This window comes from Pelobates fuscus, chromosome 1 (assembly GCF_036172605.1).
Source record: "Pelobates fuscus isolate aPelFus1 chromosome 1, aPelFus1.pri, whole genome shotgun sequence".
NCBI classification, from domain to species: domain Eukaryota; kingdom Metazoa; phylum Chordata; class Amphibia; order Anura; family Pelobatidae; genus Pelobates; species Pelobates fuscus.
The window spans coordinates 50,688,794-50,711,235 of record NC_086317.1 but is presented as its reverse complement, the minus strand read 5'-3'; the positions used below and the strand labels follow the sequence as shown (position 1 = coordinate 50,711,235).

General features: G+C 42.1%; 1 protein-coding gene across 1 annotated transcript in view; it reads right to left on the bottom strand.

The window, feature by feature from the left end:
• The window catches only part of LIPI (lipase I), a 44,981-nt gene that overhangs the window by 18,570 nt on the left and 3,969 nt on the right, over window positions 1-22,442 (bottom strand). The window contains exons 2-4 of the mRNA XM_063448543.1: window positions 10,987-11,357; window positions 3,826-3,934; window positions 2,030-2,131 (exon numbers count right to left, since the gene is read on the bottom strand). Of these exons, the coding sequence (XP_063304613.1) occupies window positions 2,030-2,131; window positions 3,826-3,934; window positions 10,987-11,357 (582 nt within the window). The remainder of the gene's footprint in view (window positions 1-2,029; window positions 2,132-3,825; window positions 3,935-10,986; window positions 11,358-22,442) is intronic.

Genomic DNA, 22,442 nt, shown 5'->3' with positions numbered 1-22,442 from the left:
AATTCTCCCAGCAGAAATGCCTCACTTTATGCGAAGGCTATTTGCGGCCCTCTTATCCCCCAGGCAAGTCAAAGGAATACAACTAGATGGGATGTTCCACCTGCCCAAACCAACAACACCCTCAAGCGCAACTACTAGCGATTTACTGATTACGTTTCAAAACAGGCAGGACAGGGCAGCCTTCATGAGCGCCACCAGAGGGAAAAACCCCTATAGATTTGAAGATATGGAACTGTCGTTCTACTCTGACCTCTCCCGCAATACTCTGCTCTGGAGGAAATCCCTTCGTCCGCTGACAACTACGCTGGCAGCTAGGGGAGTGAAGTACCGTTGGGGACCTACACATGTACGCCTCATTCAGCACCAAGGCACTGAACAAAGGGTGGCGGACATTTCTGAGATGGACACTGTCCCTGGGCCTCACAACCCCAACCCCTCTACAACCTGAGACCCAGCAAAAACAGTCCCATCCATCCCTGCTTTAGAGGGAGGACCTGGGAGGGAGAACACCTGACTCATAGGCCTAAACATTCTTTATATGTTTCTCTCTATGTTGGGCTTAGCCCTTTGTTAAATGTTGACTATGTGACAAACATTTAGTACACTACACAATGTTATAACAGGACCACCCACAGAGGCCGTATACGGCCAAGACCGGGAATTTCCCCGGACACGCTGGCTCCTTTTTAACAACCACCCCCCCAGCTCCCATCATATGCATTCCACAGAGGAGCTGTATATGTACGCGTTCGGACGCGAATCAGTCCAACCTAACCAAACACCACGCTCACCACAACAAGTGCCATGTATTCACCCTCTATTAATAACCACACACCGGAGCTACCAATGTGGCTTGAAGCTCTACTTTACCTACACACAGAGGTACATGACTCAACCACCTACAACCCAGACATTATTCATAAGGGCTCGGTCCCAGCACACCAGGGTCAACCGACCAATCCTTCTCTGAACCCTCTGACACACATACTCTACAGCCCATTGAAAATCGCCCCGCAGTACCTATATTACAACATTTTGCTTACTTGCTCTGTTTAACCTCATTTAAAAATGTGCAGATTTCTCAACTGTCATTATAAAGCCTAAAGTTATAATACCTGTTCCAGCTGTTCTGGCCGAACAGGCTGATGTGTAAACTATGCACGACAAAAATAAAGAATTAAAAAAAAAAAATCTGCATTTTTTAAAATAATAATAATAATATTTGCAAAAAGAAGACAAACACTTCACACACAAAAGGTTTTAGGCAAGCCAAAGTGCTTTAACTGTCTGGAGTGTCCTTTTAACCGCTTTAGAACACATGACATGTCCCCTTTATTCCAGAAGTTTGGTCCTTAAAGGGAAACTCCAGTGCCAGGAAAACAATCCGTCTTCCTGGCACTGGAGGGTGCCTCTCCCTCCCACCCCCCAATCTCCAGTTGCTGAAGGGGTGAAAACCCCTTCAATCACTTACCTCAGGCAGCGACATGTCCCACGTCGCTGCCTGCTCCTCCCCCACCGCTCCACCTTCTTCCTCCGTCGGCCGAGGAGACCTAATGCGCATGCGCATTGGCGAACCCCATAGGAAAGCATTGAAAATGAATTTCAATGCATCCCTATGGGGAATAGAGCGACGCTGGAGGTCCTCACACAGCGTGAGGACGTCCAGCGACACTCTAGCACAGATAATCTGTGCTATGATGCAGGAAGTGACCTCTAGTGGCTGTCTAGTAGACAGCCACTAGGGGAGGACTTAACCCTGCAAGGTAATTATAATGAGCAGAAGTGGTCTGGGTGCCTGGAGTGTCCCTTTAAGGGGTTAAGTTTACAAACCAAAACAGGAAAACTGACCCAGCACTGTTGTAACTATGCCATCCATCTTATACAAGTTTATTAATTTAAAATTCAGCTTGGATCTTGGGTTATACATGTGTCTCCTCCTCTGTCCAAAAGGCCTTTTTTTTTATTATGATTATCTTACATTTAATTTCCAATTTGAAAATAGAACATTAATTTCAAGAAAATAAAATACCATCAATATCTGTATGAATGACATCAACAAACTGTGCATCACTGTAGTGTAATCTCTCATCTGGAAGCATTCCAGTGAATAAAGGTCCAGCCGGGTCGAGACCTATAGACAATGAAAATGAGAATTAAATAAAAAAATAAATTACTTTCAAATGTATTCATTTATTTTCATTAATGGCTCCAATAAAATCTTTAAAAACATAGAATTCAGAACAGCAATCCAAAAGAAATATTGCATAAAACGATCTTAGTAAATTAAACGTATATTTCATTCATATTCAGATATACTGGTTATTGTTTAAATTACTTTTCTTGTCAAATGGTTTCTTTAACAATATATCCATTTGTCTGAAAAACAAATGCACGGTACAAGTTCTATTAATGAACACGGTCAGATAAATCACAGAAAATGAAGCCATCTCATGAAATTACCAGTAGAGGATTGCTTATTAATCCATAACTCATTTGCCATTTATATATGCAACCAAGATCTCATACATTATATGTTCACCTTGAATTTCAGTCCTATACAAGAACAGTGGAAATATTGGGACGTGTTCACTAAACCAGGAATTGCAGGTTTTAAGACAATAACAAACAAAAACAAAAAAAAAGGGAAAGGTTTACCTATTCAGAGGTCAATAGAGAAGGCATACTAAGGTCCACGTGCTGTGCATGCGCAGGTTGCTTTTGGAGTATTGGATTTCAGGGTCCCCAGAAAGAGTACACTAGGTCCCCAGACTTAATAATGAAGAAATAACCAGTATTGTCTAGTTGGATAGTATGAATTGTGGGTAAAAAGATTGAAAACAGCGGTAATTCTTGAAGAAATGTGACAGTATGGAGAATTCTGGGCTTTAGTCTGTGTTGCACTTAGTACCACCTGAAGAATTTGACTGGTTACCATATTGGTTCTGCTACAGCATTACTAATTTGCCAATGGCCCAAGATCCTCCCAGCATTATATAAACTCCCACATGTATTGTAAAACAAAAAAGTCCTGTGCAACATTCATATGCCCAAATACATTGGTAGTGGTTATGTGCACTCCTGCATTTTTTGGGGTCTCTCCACCTCCACTACCAATGCTGGAGACCTGTAAGTTCCAAGGTGAGCTAATGGAAGTTGGAAGAAAAGTGTGGACCCAGTGCAAATATACCCCAGGTAAGACATCAAACAATTAAAAAAAAATAATAATGGGGTATTGCCAAGGCACTCCTGGCACCATAACCACTACAGTGAGCTGTAGTGGTTATAATGCTTTAAATATTCCTTTAAACAAGCATGTGTGAGGTCTAGTAAAAAAAAAAAAAAAAATTGAGAGGGATCCCCTGGAACATCTCAGTAGCTCTCTACTAGTGTTCAAGAAATGTGGGATAATATACGGAGTGAGGTTTCTTGTAATGCGCTTCCATTTCGCTCATGTCACTCATCTAGTGGGAATGAAAAGGTAATATATAAGGTATACAAGATCTGTAATCTGTAAAGTTATATGATAAAGGTTTGGGATCTATAATTCAAAAAAGGCAGAACATGTCCTCCCCAACAATACTCTTTGGGTGGAAATTGAGCGTGGCATGAGGGACAACTACTAAACAGAGGAGATTGGAGCAAAAACATTTTTTTTTTTTTTAAATACATATCATTGCCTTTCACAGTGCCCTAGCGAAAAAAATATGACAAAGCCCTCTGATACGATAAGGAAATTGCCTACAGTAGGAGTCATAGGATATGTGTAGCAACTCTACAGGATGGCATGGTGGAGATACACACACACACACACACACTAAAATTCACCTGTAATTCGTCCAATTGAGCCATTGTACATTTTCCCAACAAATCCAGATATGTGAGCACCAAGGCTTACTCCCACCATATAAATAGAATCAAGTGTTGCTCCTTCACTCTGTTGAAAAATAAACACAAAACTATTAAAAAAAAAAATGTAAAAATGCCGTACAAGTAATTTTGTGCATATTTAACTTGTGGCATTGGAATTTAATAGTGGATGGGTTTGGTTCAAAGCTACATGTTGGCTACCAGTGATCTATAGAATAAATTATTAAATTAGTCTAGAAATGGCAGTAATTATGAGTATTAATCCATAATCACATAGCACAGTGATAACACATGCAAGTCTACATGCTGGTCCTTATATTATGTGAGAATAAAATTAACTAGATAACCAAATAGCATCCCAAGTCGATATGAACACAGACATACATTCCATTATGCTCAACTGTGAGACAACTCACGACAGGTTGATGGCCCCATGAAACAAAAAATGGTAGACCAGAACAAAGTAGTAATGATAGCCTGATGTGACTGCAAACCAGGTAAACATATAGATCCAAAGATCAGCACTACAAAGAGTTGAATTTGTGCAAGGCACTTCTGAAGTGCCCAGGCTGTAACCCGAGAATATTATTTGCACAGCACAAGCCTGGCAAATGATAAGTGCACGCTAGGGACAACTCCGTGGGGTTCCCAGAAAGGGAAGACATTATTGAACAAACCACCAACAAAAATGTCCAGAGCAGATGTTTGAAAAATAGTAGACACAGTGTGGAACCCCCTTACACTGGTGAAATGGCCACTGGAAAAAAATAAAAATTGTGCACATATAAAATAATAAAAAATATATTGCAAATAAAAAATGATAAAAAAAATCTCCAGTCTCCTACACTATCCCTGTTGGGGGGAGCTCGTAAACCGGCCAAACTGGGCTAAGGGGGTTGCAATGGGAATAACCCAGAGTGAAAATATATATATATATATATATATATATATATATATATATATTTACCCTGGGTTATTCCCATTGCAACCCCCTTAGCCCAGACCCGGTAGTTTGGCCGGTTTACGAGCTCCCCCCAACAGGGATAGTGTAGGAGACTGGAGATTTTTTATAATTTTTTATTTACAATTTATTATTTTATATGTGCACAATTTTTTTTTTTTCCAGTGGCCATTTCACCAGTGTAAGGGGGTTCCACACTGTGTCTACTATTTTTCAAACATCTGCTCTGGACATTTTTGTTGCTGGTTTATACATTTTATTGTTGCAATATTGATTTGATGTTACTATATTGTCTCTATGTTTAATAAATAATGTTTTATACATTTGACATATAACATTATTAATGTAATTTATATTAACCCTGTGTTGCTATCAGATCCAGTTTTGTTTCTGTTGATATATTGATTGGGGTACAGTGCTTTAGTGGTCATTATTTTATTCTATATTTGGAGCGCTCACATACCATTTCGTATTTTCAATTATGATTAAGTCGCTCTTCTGTATGTGATGCAGCCCGGTTTTTGATATTTATTACTTCGTATTCTTCTTGTCAGTTACCTTGCATTGGTTTTAGCACATTCAACTATGTAAAGAACAAGTATTTCAGAAGAATATTCATTCAGATGTAGGATGTTTTATTTTTGTGTTCCCTTTATTTTTTTGAGCACTGTATATATATATATATATATATATATATATATATATATATATATTATAAGAATTAAAAATTTTGAATCAGCATCAGCTTAACAAAAACACACACACAAAAAAAAAATAATCAATAGCTAAAAAGAACCTAAAAACAATATACTAGCATGGGAAACCTGGTAACAAAAACAGTAATTTTACTTACCGTAAATTCCTTTTTTCTTAGTATAGTGGCAGTACTTACAAGTGGGATGTTCCTTAGGATTCTGGACAAGAAGCTCCCCCTTCTTTAGAATTTAAATGCTGTGCTCCGCCTGCTGCCTCCATATAAGCTGTAACTCAGAGACACTCACCAGTAATACAAAAGAACCAAACGGAGACCGAATGATGCATAGAATTTAATCTATTTGAAAGCGGAGGGAAAGCCAGTACTGCCACTATACTAAGAAAAAAGGAATTTACGGTAAGTAAAATTACTGTTTTTCCCTTCATATAGTGGCAGTACTTACAAGTGGGATATAGCAAGACCCCTGCATACAACAAAGGGTGGGAACCCAGCAGGCCACAGCTTGTAGCACCTTACGCCCAAAGCAGCTTCAGATGATGAGAATACGTCCAGCCTACAATGCTTGATAAAAAGTATGTAAGGAAGACCAAGCAGCAGCTTTGCAGATGTCTTCAGGTGAGGCGGCTGCTTTTTCAGCCCAGGAGGTCGTCATAGCTCTAGCGGCACGAGCCTTTAAAGGGAAACTAAGGGGAATCCCTTTGGATTGATAAGCCAACCTGATTGTATACGTTAGCCATCTGGCCAAAGAGGGTCCTGAGACAGCACAACCCCTGTTAGCGCCATGAAAGAATACAAATAGATCTAAGGATCTAATCCCTGAGTCATCTGAAGACAGATTTTCAGGGATCTTCTAACATCTAGGAGATGTCACATTCTTTCCAGATCCGACGTAGGAAAATGACAAAACCCCGGTAGGACAATAGGTTGGTAATTGCAGCACTAGAAATAACCTTAGGCAAAAAAGAAGGCTTGGTGTGCAGGGCCACCTAGTCGCGATGAAAAAAAAAGGTGAATTCCGGAGAGAAAGAGAGAGCTCGGATCACACCTACTCAACTAGCAGAGGCGATAGGCACCCGGAAAACCGTCTTGAAGGTAAGAAACTTGATAGGAACCTCCAGTAAATGTTCAAATGGTGGTTCACAAAGTGCTCGAAGCACCAGAGACAGATCCCAAGTAGGGAAAGGTACTAACTTAGGAGGCCTCTTAAGCCTTATGGACTTAAGAAATCTTAGAAAAAGCAGGTTTGAGGCAAAGTCACGAACCAGGAAGTGATTTAGAGCTGAAATCTGGCCTTTGAGTGTAAAAAAACTCCCAGGCCGGCTTCAAACCCATCTTGCAAAAAAGAAAGACTTTCCGGGATAGAGGCTTTGGCCGGATCCAACCTCGAAGCAAACACCAGGTTCTGAACTTCATCCAAACTCTGAAAGATTTACGAAGTGGACCAGCGGACAGAAGACAGCAACACATCACATAAAGGTCAGAGAGACCATGGCCTTGAAGGATCACCCTTGCAGCAACCATGCCGTCAGGTGAAAAATATCCAGAGTTTCCACGGGGAGAGTCACATTCTCCAATACTTGAGAAGAGACTGGAGATGCCAACGTGAGATTGTCAAGTTTTCCACTTCCGAAAACCAACTCCTGTTCGGCCAGAAGGGCAGGACTGCCAAATACTTGCCTTCTTCATCTTACTTATGAACAGTCCGTGGTATAAGAGCGACAGGAGGGAAAACATAAGCCCTGTCGAAGGTCCAAGGTATCGATAGACCGTCTAGGACAACTGGGTAATCTCCTGAATGGAGAGAAGCAAAACATTGTACTTTCCTGTATCTCCTTGTGGCAAACAGGTGTAACTCCGGCCTGCCGAAGCGTGAACCCAGCTCAAAAAAAAAAAAAAAAAAAAAAAAAAACTTTGCTTGACAGCGCCCAGTCTGCCTGAGACCAAAGTCTACGGCTGAGGCCGTCTGAAATAACGTTTAGAGACCCTCTGACATGGGTAGCTGATATAGCGAGAAGATTCGCTTGAGCCCAAGACATATGAGGTAGCAGAGCTCTTGAAGAGCTTTTACCTTCGTGCCACCCTGGCGATTCAAAAAAACCACTGTAGTGGCGTCGTCCGACTGAATCCTCATTGCCTGATTGGTGATGGCTGAACGGAAGGAAACCAGTGCCTTCCAAACCGCATGTAATCCCTGAAACTCCAGGAAGCGCCTGCCTCCACTCTGTTCCAAGACCCTGACAGAACTGAGAAGCTAGATGGGCGCCCCAACCCATCTGGGAGGCATATGTGGATATCATAAACCATTGTTTCTGAGCAAACAATAGGCCCTTTGAGATTTTGCTTCTGTGTTTCCACCAGTTCAGGAGTCCTTTCACCCCTTTGGATAGGTGGAAGGGAGAGTCTAGATCTTCCTGTTTTCGTGTCCATTGGGAAAGGATGTCCCATTGCAATGGTTTTGCTTCTGCCTTTGCCCAGGCCACTGCTGGGATTGCAGAAGCGAGGAGGCCTAGAACCTCATAGCATCTCTGATTGAACTTAGGTTTTTAAGCAGCTTTGATATGGCTTTTAAAATCCTCATTTGTTTCACTAATGGTAGAAAAAGAGAGAGGGACTGTGAATTTCCTCTAAGACCCAAGAACTCTAGACTTCGTGACGCAGTCAGCTTGGATTTTTCCAGGTTCAGGATCCAACCGTGATCTCTTAAAACCTTCATTGTAATCTTGAGATGAAGATTTAGCAGTTGTCTTGATTGGGCCTTCAGGAACCAAACATCCAGGTATGGAACAATCGAGATACCTTACAGACGTAAAACCGCCGTTATGGGTGCCAGGATTTTCGTAAAAGCTCGAAGAGCTGAGGACAGGCCAAAGGGAAGAATTTAATTGTAAATGCTTCGCTTTCTTGAAACAAGAATGATTGGGCACTTCCGGATTTGAACCCGGGACCTCTCGCACCTGAAGCGAGAATCATACCACTAGACCAACAAGCCAGTGTTGCTAGAACCGCAAACCTGAGAAACTTCCGGGAAGATTCTGAAACCGGTACATGGAGATAAGCATATTTAAAAAACAACTCTGCCATGTAATCTCCCTTTGTAAAATGTGTGTCAAAAGACAAAATACGTTCCATACGGAACTTCTGTCATGGTAAGCAGGTGTTTACTAGTTTCAGGTCTAGGATCGGCCGGAAAGATCCATCTGGTTTTTTTGAACCAGAAAAAAAAAAAAAAAGGCGTGAGTAAACTCCCTGAAATACCCAACGTTTGGGTACCTCTCTACCACATTTCTTAAAGAAGAGCATTTGTTTTACTCTTGATGGATAGCTTGACACTAGGAAGGATGGACGTGGTTTCGATTAAACTTTATTCTGTAACCTTCTGAAATGGTTCTTGTAATCCACCTATATGAAGCACTCTTTCCCAGTCTTAGGCGAAGAACCGAAGGCGTCCTCCCACTCTTATGGCGTCAAAACTTCCTCTTTTGTCATGCCTGTTGGATTCCTGTCAAGACCACTGGCTGTTTATTTGAGGTACCTAGTTGGTCTCCCATACAAGTACTAACCAGGCCCGAGTCTGGATGGCTTCTGAGATCTGACGAGATCAGGGATTTTCAGGCTGGTATGGCCATTGGCCATCATCCTTTTGAAACCTGCAAAACCGCCCTGGTAACGAAAGGACCTCTGACCCTTGTACTGAAAACTTTAATATCCCTGGGTTCTTGATTCCAGAGGCAGGGCTTTCTTCGTAGCAGACATCTGTTAACAATGTCTTCCAAAGGAGTGCCCAAAAAAATTTTTGTTCCTTTCAAAGGGTAATTCACATAAGGATGCCTTAGACGCAGAGTCAGCTGTCCATGTTCGTAGCCAAAGAGCTCTTCTGGCTACTGACGACAAACCCATAATCCTCGCTGATAAACGAAGAAAACCCATCTTTCAGTAGGAACAAGAGATGGGAAGGATCTGTATCAGATTTCCCATAAGGGAATCTTCCAGGGCTTGTAGCCAAACGCTCTGAGCTCTGAGAACCTGCAAATTCAGCTCTGCACCGATATCCTGCGGCCTGGAATATTCTACTACACGAAGTTTCGGCCTGTTCGTCCATTGGGTCTTTAAGCCCTGAGACTTCGCCAATGGGTATAGTGGTTTTCTTTGATAGCTGGGCAATCTGAACATCCACTTAGGAAGATCTTCCCATTTTTCTCCAGACTGTAGCTTGAACAGCAGTACAAAAATGTTTTGAAATGAACGTACGTCTTTCAGGATTCTTTCATTCTCTATGATGGAGATCCAAGATTTAAGGAGACATTGGGAAACCTTTAACCTTACCCTTGGTAGGTTCAGTTTCTTGTACCGCCGTCGTCACTTCTTTAATAAATTTCTTCAGCTCTTCTGGTGGAAAACTCTCCTCCACACTTGAAGCCAGGCTGGAAATATCCGAAGGCGAAGAGACGTCAGACACAGAAGGAGATCTATTCCTCCTACGCTGTGTGGGCAGTTTATCCCGAATAGCCAGTCTTTATAAGCTTCAAATGTCTGGGACAAATTTTCCTGAAACCAGCGCAGGAAGGATGCCATATCAGTCTGCTCGGCTTTTTCTAGCCGATCCGTTGCGCACTGATGTATTTTTGCGACATCCGTCAGGTAGAGGTAACACACATTCCAGACAACATAAGTGCTTAGATTTACTTGTGGTGTTTGGAACAGAAGTTGACATCTTATCTAGAGACATAGGACTTATTCTAGAAGCATGCATAAAGAAAAGGTGAAAAAAAAAAAAAGGAGAGTTCAATAGTTAAACCTCACCTTAAATCACCTAAGATCCGTGTAGGAGGGCAGGTGACACGGAGAACCAGAACTGTACACCCACCCTTGGGGTCAGGAAGGTCCTACACAGCCATGTATCCAAATTTTAAATTTGGCGCCAAACACCGTTTCGCGCATGCTCAGTAGCGTGATTCTGTGTTTGGTGGAACGCAAAGCCTCCCGGGCGTGCATTCCACCGCTGTGCGCATGCGTAATGAGCAATGAAGGAGGACCGCCTGGGAACTCCGTCAGCAAAAACCACAAAAGACAGTACCTGGTCACGTTCCGTAACGCGAACCCGGAAGTACTGTTGCCGCTCAGTTCCCGCCCGGGAAACTATCGGGCACTTACCTCCCGGTCAGCAACCTGTGCTGAACGCACCAAATCTCCACCTGCACTGTGGGGGAACCTGTCCGTCCCGTTGCCGGGACAAGAAGAACTGGTGAGTGTCTCTGAGTTACAGCTTATATGGAGGCAGCAGGCGGAGCACAGCATTTAAATTCTAAAGAAGGGGGAGCTTCTTGTCCAGAATCCTAAGGAACATCCCACTTGTAAGTACTGCCACTATACGAAGGGAAAATGTTGTTTTATTTAATCCTCAGCATAGTAAGTTTAACATCTAAATGGTCTAAAGTTCTCTTACCAGCATTTTGTCAATTAATGTTTTCAGAATATTAGCCACATCCCTGGTTTTAGCAGCTGCATGGTGATATATCAATGTAGTCGCACCTCGATTCCAGTCAACACATATTACATTAAAGTCTTGAATGGAGAGCAGTTTCACTATAATGTCATGGATCCATATTGGTGGAGAACCTGTTGGCCTGTATCCATGGGTTATAAAAATTGTTTTCTTTGTGACATTTAGGTATTTAAAAGCCGTTGAATTTTCTGCATTCAGATTCCCAGCGCAGTTCACATTTTCTCTTGTATAGAGTAACAGCTTTACTTTCAGGTCAGTTCCAAGAATTGCATTATGGATATTGAGATCTGTAAAATTTTGACAGGTTTCTTCTGAAAAAAGAAAAAGAAAAAATCAATCAGAAATAATTTTTAAAAAAAAGTCAGAAGTATTCACTGCCACTCAATAATCCAATATTGTTTGGTAAAACATAGGAGTATATTCACTACAAGTTAAAATCTATAACCCAATCTTAGGACCAGGACCACATCATCCTTAAACAGCTAACCAGTGTTCAGCATGAATGCTCAATTCCCAGCAGGTTGGAGGCCATTGGGTGGTGTTACTCTCTACCTTACAGCATTCCAATTCATACTAGGTTTTGCTGGCAATGATAAGCGGAGAGCCTTTAGCTCGCATTTGGCATAGTAACTCCCCTGAATGCCAGGGACTAAGCATCTCTACTAAACAGTGTTCCAGCGTTAAAGACTGATGCGAGACCTGGTGTCCAGACACCAAGCACTAAAACCATTTCAATCAGTTAAAGTTGTTATGGTACCTACAGTCTCTCTTTAATTGCAGTATGATGAGTAGAATATGTCTAAAAGTATGTTCCACAGAGCCCTGTACCTACAAACTGGCATCCTGTGACTCGGGATGCTGGTGGGAGGGGGGAGAAAAGGGGACATGTCAGTGATGAGATTGCTTCACTGGCATTGCTCGAAGGGGGCAGACTGGACCAGAAAAGGAACTAGGCTGCCCAAGCAATGAAAGGTTAGAATGGCATGAACGCATACCATGTTGCTTATTTATCATCCAGGACAGGCCAAGGAGGGCTGACCCTGCGAGGAGCACTATTTCAGTGCTCTCTGCATTGTTCTAATGCAACGAGCATGGTGTCTAATGATGCACTCATGCAATGCTTGTTGGAGTCAGTCTCCTGATGTCAATAAAAGCAGGACCCCAGAGAACAAAGTGGGAACAGCAGGACAGGACCTGAAAATAGTGGTTGTCCCACCAAAATCAGGATGGTTGGGAGGCCTGGACTTCCACAAGGTGATCCTTCTATGGAGTGTCACAGGGGGCTTGACAAATGAAAATCACATTTAAGGCTAAAATAGCCACGTTATAAAATTTTAATATAGAAGAATTGTAATTTGCAGAACATCTGAGGCATAGTCCCCAAGCTTTAAATGTTAAGGACATTCACTAGAGAATTGTAAATTTATCAGCTGACTTTTAGATTATTATTATCATCATCATCACTTTTTTTTTTTTTTTTTTTTTTTTTTAAATCTACTCTGGTCTACAAATTGCTATTCCTTTGCCCAGGTCTCCCAACAGTCCCAATGTAGGCGGTTCAGTTCAGCCATTACTGGATACCAGGGAACTGTTCCCAAGCAGCACAGTACGAACACAACATTAGACCTGCTCATGCTGTGCTGAGTGAACTAGGACCATGCAGAGAGGGTTTCAGCAACGCTCTCTACAAGGTCTTCCCAGAATGGGTCTCATCACGAAGCTGTCAGTCTAGTATGTATGAACACCAAGCTGATATGCCCCAAAACCTTTGAGTGTCTCCACCCCTAACAGTGGCGGAACTACCAGGGTTGCAGCTGCGACCGGGCCCTGCAGACGCCTGTGAGTCATACAACTGCTGGGGCCGCATTGAAGGGGCCCGTTGGGTGGCCCATGCTGTTAGAGCCACCTGATGGCAAAATATTTCCAGGGGGCTCCTTGTAATGATCTCAGACACTGGGAGGAAGTGACTGCCCTGGTCACTTCCCCCCAGCTATCAGAGAGCCGCGCGGGAGGAGGAAGGAAAGGAGGGAGTCAGAGTTGAAACTGACTGCCATCAGCTGGTGCCAGCCACTGGAGCCCAGGGAAAGTCACCCTCCTGTACCTAAATGGTAGGAAACAGGAGGGTGACAAACATTTAGTGTGAGTGTGTGTGTGTGTGTGTGTGTGTGTGCGCGCCTGTGTATCTGGGTCTGCATTTGTGTCTATATGTGAGAAGTATGGGGGGGGGGGGGCAGGGCAATCTATGCACCAGGGCTCCGTGGTTTCTAGCTACGCCCCAACACAAGTTATGTTACTGGCACTCTCTGATAGCCTAACCATCTCCTGTCCCAACTGCATGTGTCCCATGTTTGCAGGTAAGCGTCTGAAATTTCACATTTAGTAGATAAACCCCATATAACATGTTATCAATGTACTGTAGTCACATCTTTGCTATTCAGGCCCTTTAGACTGGTCACTGAGGTTTATGAAGTAGCTCATACAGTATTCCCTTGTTGTGGTCAGGTGACAAAAGGTCTATATTAATATAAAGTTATAATTATCTTGTTAATTTGTTACATGATTATTGTGGTAATGTTGAAGCAAACACATTGTAGAGGGGTAAATGTTTGCCAAGCAGCACTCACCTCCAGTTCACTCAACAAAAATCAATCAATCAATCAATATGAAAATAAAACAGGAATCCCGTTTCCCTGGCACTAGAGCATCCTGGAGTGCCCCCATCCCATGTCGCTGAAGGGGTTAAAACCCCTTCGGCTACTTATCTGAATCCAGCGCCGGTGTCCCTTGGCGCTGGCTCAGGTTCCGGCCACGGCTGACGGCAGGGGAGACCTAATACGCATGCACAGCAATGTTTTCCTATGGGGAACATTTAATGCTGGAGGTCCGTGAGCACGTCCAGCGTCAGATGACAGGACCAAAAGTCAGCGCCCCCACAGCTGCAATGTAAACATTGAAGTTATCTGGAAAAGGGACACAGCACACAGACCACTTCAATTAGCTGAATTGGTATGGATGCCTACAGTGTCCCTTTAATGTTGGAATATCCCTTTCAGGTGGAAAATATTTTATAAAATGGACAATAAATCTAAGTATACAATCTAACAATTTAATTTTGCCACAGTATAAAGTATATTAAAACATCACTTACACATAGCCAATGCAATTATTACTTGGAAAATTCCTTTATTTATTGCTAGGACATATGTGAAGTGGTATGTCAACTAAATGTCTATCGAGATGGGATTATGCTAGTTAAGTTCTCCAAGGGTTAAAAATGCTAGAACTTGGTTAAGAAATTAAAGTAGAAAGCCCTGTTAAGGCTGGCTGCTTGTAAAATAATAACTTGAACAAGACGTCTACTTAATATGCTATATCAGAATAACATTTTATTGCAACTGTAGTAAAACACAATAGCCAAATATAGTTCCCAATAATACGCCATATCTTTATGCAACGTTGTGTTAATGTTCTGTGCTTTGACTTATCTTTCAATGCCAAGTACTTTCTGTAGCTTGTACACAATGAAAGATTGACAAAAAAAAGCAAACAAAAAACATTAAACATAATTTTCTGTAATCATTATCCCCATCTTTGGAGCAGTCGCAACAGCGACGATCACAGTTAGGAGAGAGCAAGAGACTGTAATACAGCGGAATACTTTCTAAATCAGGGAGCTCCTTCCCATCACACTTAGCCAATACGTAGGACTGCCTATAGGAAGGTTCTCCTACTCAGCATGTTTCAATAAACATAAAGTAAGTGATTGGAGGGTAGGGAGCAAATTGAATTCATACATCGAAGTAGCATTATTTCTATAAAATTTCTATAAACAGGAGCGGTCACTTAACATAATTTTTTTCAGGTCTACGTTTCTGTATGCTTAACGAATATGCATTTATGAGATGTAAAAAATAAAATATGTAGGAATCCACGTATCTTTTCCTGTAACTAACTCCCTGTTAATAATGGTTATTATAAACTTTGGCCTTTGTATCTTGCAGTAAGCGTAGTGAAAGCATATGGAGAGGAGGAGATATTAACCTATGTATCCATTACGCCTCTTCATTTGCAGTGTTTACCCTACCATTGCCTCATCTGAACTGGACTAATATTTGCAAAATCCTTAACATAACTTAAAAAGAAAACAAGGTTACCATAGGTTATAGGCACGGTGGAATAAAAACTTGATTCATTCTTTTTTACAAAAAGAAATAAATAAAAAAAAATTAAAATTACAACCCTAATTTTCTTGCAATATTGTTGTCAATATCCGGTACTGGGGTCAAACATTAACTGGTGAAGAAGAGGAGTTAGCCATGGCATGGGTATCCAGCAGCCATTTCTACTGCCAACTATAATAAACCTAAGCGCTTGGGGGAAACCATTCAAGATATATGTTTGCTTATAAGGTTTTAAACAAGTTAACACCAGTGAACTGGTGGAAGTCACTTAAGCAGTGGGATTCAGAAATTGTTAAAGTAATTATTTAACTAATAGCAGCAGTGGTGTCTTCTGCTGGTGTTGAAAGCATATGCTCTTCCTTTAGACTTGTTCATCTAAACTGAAAAATCGGTGGCAGCCCTGTGACCGAGCTCCCCGTATTCCGACCAAATACCTCTGCCCAGTGCGCTTCATAGTCATTGTCAGGGATCCTGGAACGCTTCACTCCCATTCACCAAAGCTTGACTGGAGTCTTCCACCCAACCAGACCCTAGCGTTCTCCTTCTAGGCAGGTATCATTCCCTCTGCTTCTCCTTTCCCAGGAAGGTACCCACACCTCTGTCTCCACTGTGGCTCTCAGACCTAGCTCTTTTTACTTGTCCTGGGCTACAGGGACCATGCAGCCAGCCAACCGGTCTGTAGACTCTAAAACTGGAAACCCTGAACAAATGAACCAGGACACATGTTTGCAAAAGTAACTAACAGACACAGCTTGATTTTAATTCTGAACTAGCCCATATGCGCAAAACATTAAACTTGCTGTGACAAACTTCATATAATACAACTAACCAAATCATATTGGAAAACATAAAGGAAATTATAATAACCCAACATAGTTATGAAGGGGTGGGGATGACAAACGTGTCCCGCCTAGCTTTAAGAGCGCGCCGCGAGCACGCTTTTAAAGGGGAAGTGGGAGCCGAAAATCAAAATGGTCTCCCATTGGCACCTGTCACCCCACACTCTCACATATTGGGGGCGTAGATATGACAGGGGCCAATCAAGAATAAGTTGAAGGTATTTAAACTTACCTCTCCCTTTACGGTTTCAGTTCCCTTTAGTGCTTGTTGTGTTCAGTTGTGTTCCTTCGTACTTGACCTTAGCTTTGTTTTCTGACTACGTTATCTCTTTATCCTTATCTGTTCGCCGGCTTGCTGTTTACTGTGTACCAGACCCCAGCTAGTCCTAGTTTACGCTGTCTCTTTGTACCCTTGACCTCGGATCGTTCCTGACTCTGTCTCCTCTCATATACGTCGAGTCCGGCCATTCTAAGGTCCGGTAGACGTATCTCTCCTCTGTGTTGTCTTTTGTCGAGTTGAATTCTGCGAGTTGGGGTATATTTTCGTTACACCTTGTTATTCAGGAAGTGCATATAGCCATTTTAAGATCTTCACAACCAACAGATGGTGCAGTACAGGTTCCAGCCAGAAACACACTAGGTAGGAGCTTCCATGAGTTAAGGCCTGCAATACAGGTCTAGCTCATTGGCTTAGAGCAGGGGTGGGAAACATCTGGTCCACAAAATCATTTCTTCTGGCCCTGCCAAGGCAACTGCAGACAGGACACAAACTTCAATAGCCCTAAAGACATTTAAATAATTTTTCCGCTCGGAATGTGAGTGAGAGTCCAAGGGAATTAAGGACGGAGGTGCTGGGGGCTGGAGCATTATGGCTGCCAGAGGGAGCTTTCTGTGCCTCTACCTTGTACTCAAGCAGCTGACCTTGCCAACAGGAATAGGCTGGAAATTGGGAACTTTATAGCAGCATTCAGTACCAGGCAGGCTTACTCAGAAACATTTGAGAGTGAGCTTGTGTGTGTGTGTGTGTGTGTGTGTATGTGCCTGCTAGTGAGTGAGCATGCGTGTTTGTCAATGAGCTTGTCTGTAGTGAGCGTGTGTGTGTGTGTGTGTGTGTGTGTGTGTGTGTGTGTGTCCGTGAGCATCACAAAGAGAGTTGACTGTACGACACGCAAACCTGGAAAAGCAATTGCAAGTAGCAACATCATCAATACCAGCTTACATCTCACACCTCACTAAAGAGAAGCTGTTATAGCCATCACATTAGGGGTGAGTTAATTGACCAGTTGCCCACTGGTAACATGACCTTAAAAAAAAAAAAATATATATATATTTTTAGTTAAGAGATCCATTTTATTAATTTATTTAACGTGTTCGAGAGCTTAAATGTATACATTACAGAAACTCTAGTGTTCTCTTACTCATAAATGACGAGTGACTGCAGACACAGCCTCCTGTCTGAGTCACTGATACGGAATGTTGAACTTTCACACTGAACCCTCTAATTAAAATGACGTTACTGTATACTATTAAACTTCACTTATGACAGACCTGTGGTATGTCTGCCATGTGAATCATACAGTACTCATCACGGGGAAGGATAGAGCTGTGATCATTTTCTGCCACATGTTTCAGAGACAAACCGTGAAATGCAGACCACAGCATATTTTAATGAAAGTTGTTTTGAGGTCGGTTTTATATTATTTCTGTGGGCTCTAAGAAAAATAAATACATTTAAAGTACTTTCCATATGAAAAAATGACTATCTGAACAAAACAAAAAAAAAAATTCTATATATATATATATATATATATATATATATATATATATATATATATATATATATATATATATATAGATATATAGATATAGATGGCGGGGCCACCAACAGAGGGCTACAGGTAGTACACCTGTAAGACCCGAGCAGAAACAGACTGCGGTCCTCCAAGTACCATCAGGCCACCAAGGAATGTAGTATTTACCTCCCTGATCACAGGCAAGGAGAGGGTAAAATGTTAAAGAATTAAAAAAAAAAAAAAAAAAAACACAGCACAACCTATCTCAGCCCACGGTGCATAACTCCTGGGAACAGGCTGGGAGCCCTTGACAACGGTCTACTCAGACCCTGGATGGTCTCCCCTAAGCAAACACCAGTTTCATGAATGAATTTAAAAGGCTCTGTGCTGTGCTGACTTTCAGTGCTGCACAGAGGTCATCAGTCAGTCTGGCGCCACTAAAAATGGCCACAACGATCAGGAGTCTCAGTTATCCATTGATACCCGGGGTTGGTGGTGTGAGCAGGGATTCAACCTTGCTCATCCTGATCTCTGAATAGGCATTAAAATGTCTAGTTAAAGAGCGGTTTGTAGCGCTGGCCTCCAGCACTGCAAACAGCTCATCTAAAAATCTAATCCCCAGCATGCAAAGGGGAGCCCAACTATTTATTCACTGATACATGGGGTTCCCTGGTATGAGCAGGGAATAATGATGCACACACCAGGGCCACCCTACAGATATTAAAGCCCACTTCATGTAGGACGGCATAGAACACCCTAAAGTCTTTAAAGGATTAAACTCCCTGGATCCCACCATTGTAAGTAGCCAAACCAAAAGAAAATGTGAGGACAAAAGCATAGAGGAACTCAGTAGCTTGCCCTTTGGTTAAACCCTGCTCAGGTTTCAAAATAGTTTTTGCTCACTAGTGAAATTACAGACTAAGCCTATCCAATCCGCATATCAGACTGATCCCACTTATAAGGGCAATCCCGAACCAAAATGCCAGCAAGTTCTCTCTGCATGAGAGATACAGCAAACCCCGAAAGAAGTCCTGCATGGACTCCAGGCACCATAACCACTACAGTGATTGGTTGTAGTTATGGTGCTTGAAATGTTCCTTTAATACATTTGGTGAACATAGAGTTTGCACTAAGTCAGCTATATAACAAAATGTGAGGAATTTGAGAATTAGGAGAAATTTGATAGCACGCTAAAGCTAGTCCAAGCTTGCCCATGGAATGGAAACAAATTTCATAAGAAAAAGCTGAATTAGGGAGTTTTAAATGATGATGGTCTTGGATAGATACACTGATTACCAAAGTAAGGAAATAGATGGCAGTCATCTAATATTTACAAACACACTGGTCTTGGCAGATTAAGCTAAAATAACAAAAAAGAAAATACATTAAGGGTTCAAAAAACTTGTTTTGCCTGATTGTTATCTCAAAAGCTGGAGGAGAGAAAGGAGCTATTAAAGCAGTTTCCCTTACACCACTTTGTATGGTTAACTGTCAGCTATGTTGCTGATCTAGATTAACATTCCAAAATGACTATCATGAGTACACACCCCTCCTTACACCAGTAAAAGCAGGATATATTTCTGTACATATTATTCAATGGAATTCTTACTCACATGCAAACAATGGACATAGTGCATGCACCCACATAAAAATCTATATTTACAAAAAAGGTGCAACACCATCTCAGATTTCCACATCTGTGATCTCCAGCCAAGCTTTTCATATATTTGCTGTAATAATATTACATTTATTTTGTAAAATCATATACATAAACTATCCTCTTGCCTATTAGCCAGGGTACACAGTTTAGTAAATAACCTAAAAAATATTAAAATGACAAAAGCAGTGATTAATAACTAGAAAAGGGCTGATACAATATTAGAGTTACTTCCTCGCAATATAGGATTTGCATATTTATCGAACAGAGTCCTAAATCAAACAGAAGGTAAATTCACAGAATAAATGGCTTTTTCCAGGCACACTTTATCCACAACAGCATAGAAAATACAGCAATCCACAATATTTGCCAACTGACAGCACAAGAAGTCAGTTGGCAAAGGATTTAAATAAATATTAAAAGTGCCAATGAAGGGTTTATATAATGATAGCTTCTATTAAAATGGGCAGCTACCTGCAAATTCAATCCAAGTGAAATAAACAAATTTGGTAGACAGCATCTTCTCCAGTAAGGTGGATATCACAGGTTCTCTAGGCTATTGTCACCATTCCTTCAACCATCCACTAGTCCGAGTTCCAGATGTGCTGAATAATTGGACAGCTATACATGTGTGCAACTTGGCCCTAATAAAACAGTTCTTCTACCCAATACGACTGGTTGTGTCCATTATATTGGGGAAACTCTACATTGATCAAGAGAGCTGTCCAATTATTCAGCACATCTGGAACTCGGACTAGTGGATGATTGAAGGAATGGTGACAATAGCCTAGAGAACCTGTGATATCCACCTTACTGGAGAAGATGCTGTCTACCAAATTAGTTTATTTCACTTGGATTGAATTTGCAGGTAGCTGCCTATTTTAATAGAAGCTATCATTATTTAAACCCTTCATTGGCACTTTTAATATTTATTTAAATCCTTTGCCAAAATATATATACACACACACACACACAAATAGTAAATATTGGCTTGCACTCACGGTCTTGTAATAAAATGGTACTTTATTGAAGAATCATAAAATCGACCTTTCAGCCCACGACCGGGGCTTTCCTCAGGATCAACAAGCAGTAGCCCCCAGCTACAACAGTAAACAACAGTACAATACACCCCAAAATACAGATAGGAACCCCCACAAGTATTATATCCCTGGATAGCCAGGATCTGAGCACCCAAGTTGTCTAAATAGTGCTCAGATCCATGTAGTATAGCCGAATCACCAACTGGGTAAAGTGTTGCCCAAAATAGTAGCATAAGAAAAGAGGTAGCAGCTGGTCACTTTTCAGTAGTTCCTAGACTAATGTAACTGAAGGCTCCCCCTGGCTTGTAGGGAGCGGACTGTCTCCTTGTTCGAGAGGGTCTTTTCCATGAAAAGCGCTCTCCTGGCTTGTCTGGAAACGGAGCAGGGGAGCAGGCAATGATATGATTTCCCCGGGGTTTGGAGGCAAAGCATCCAAATTGTAGTTACACACACTCGACAACCAAGTACTGCTGCCTGTCTTTGGGAGACAAGCCAGAGACAGAACTTAAATTAAGTGTTTCTGTGAAGGTAACGAACCGGGGCAGTGGTCTGTGTTCAGTAGTTGGAAATTACTGAACCAAAAGGCAAACAGGTGGGGTTCAGTAATTTAGGGAAAGCTAAATAGCGGAGAATATAAGATAAGTCATGGCTTCTGTGACAGTGGACATTATAGTTTTCTACATCTAACCACTAGTAACACATACTGGTTACTTCAAGCAGCACTATCACGGTCTGTGGACCGAATTTGCAAAGACCAATCGCCAGTGACATCACCGCTGGGAGTCTGGTGGCGCCGTCATCTACTTCCGGATCCTCTTCAGCTCCTGGCGCTTTGGTACCAGGAGCATATCTCACTGCACACTTGTGCATGAGTGTAGAGAATTGAAGTTCATGGAGAATCCCAAGAGGCCACAGGATCCTACATAGATAAAATCAATTCCCTGTAGTCAGCACTGGTGATGGCTGGGTGGATTGACACTTCTAAACCGGTAGTCGCTCTGCCTAGTGTCAACAAGTGTCATGCAAGGAGGTGAAAACAGGGTTGTACCATACAGTGCTAGTTTAATGAGGAGGATCAGGGGTTCTTACCACCTTTCATATTTGGTGGAACAGTCCCAATTTGGGGCACCTGTGTCATCACCTTATAATGGTTCACTGTCTGTTCTGCGGAGGTATATGGCATGATCTCATAGACACTGGTCAGTGTGTTACCACGGATAGAGTTGTTTATTCTGATAAATTTCTAGGAAGCAAGCCAAGAAATAGCCTTGGGGTATATTTGCGCAGCTACTGTTCTATGATGAGGTTAAATACAATTTGAGACCTGTTATTCCACCGCCAACAGAATCAAAGGCCCAGCAAACCAGTTCCACAAAAATTAAGGAATTATCTATAATTTGACCTTAAAACCTTCCACTATCCTGGAAAGATTTGCTGTACTTAAAGAAGAATAAGATTTCAAAAAAAAAAAAAAAAAAAAAATCAGTTTTTAAGCAATAGGCTTAGATCAGGACATTCATTTTCACAGTAAAATCCTATGAAGAGGAGAGAGAGAGAGCGAGAGAGAGAGCGAGAGCGAGAGCGAGAGCGACAGAGAGCGAGAGCGAGAGCGAGAGCGACAGAGAGCGAGAGCGAGAGCGAGAGCGACAGAGAGCGAGAGCGAGAGCGAGAGCGACAGAGAGCGAGAGAGACAGAGAGCGAGAGAGCGAGAGAGACAGAGAGACAGAGAGACAGAGAGCCAGAGAGCCAGAGAGCGAGAGAGCCAGAGAGCCAGAGAGCCAGAGAGCCAGAGAGCCAGAGAGCCAGAGAGCCAGAGAGCCAGAGAGCCAGAGAGCGAGAGAGCCAGAGAGCGAGAGAGCCAGAGAGCGAGAGAGCCAGAGAGCGAG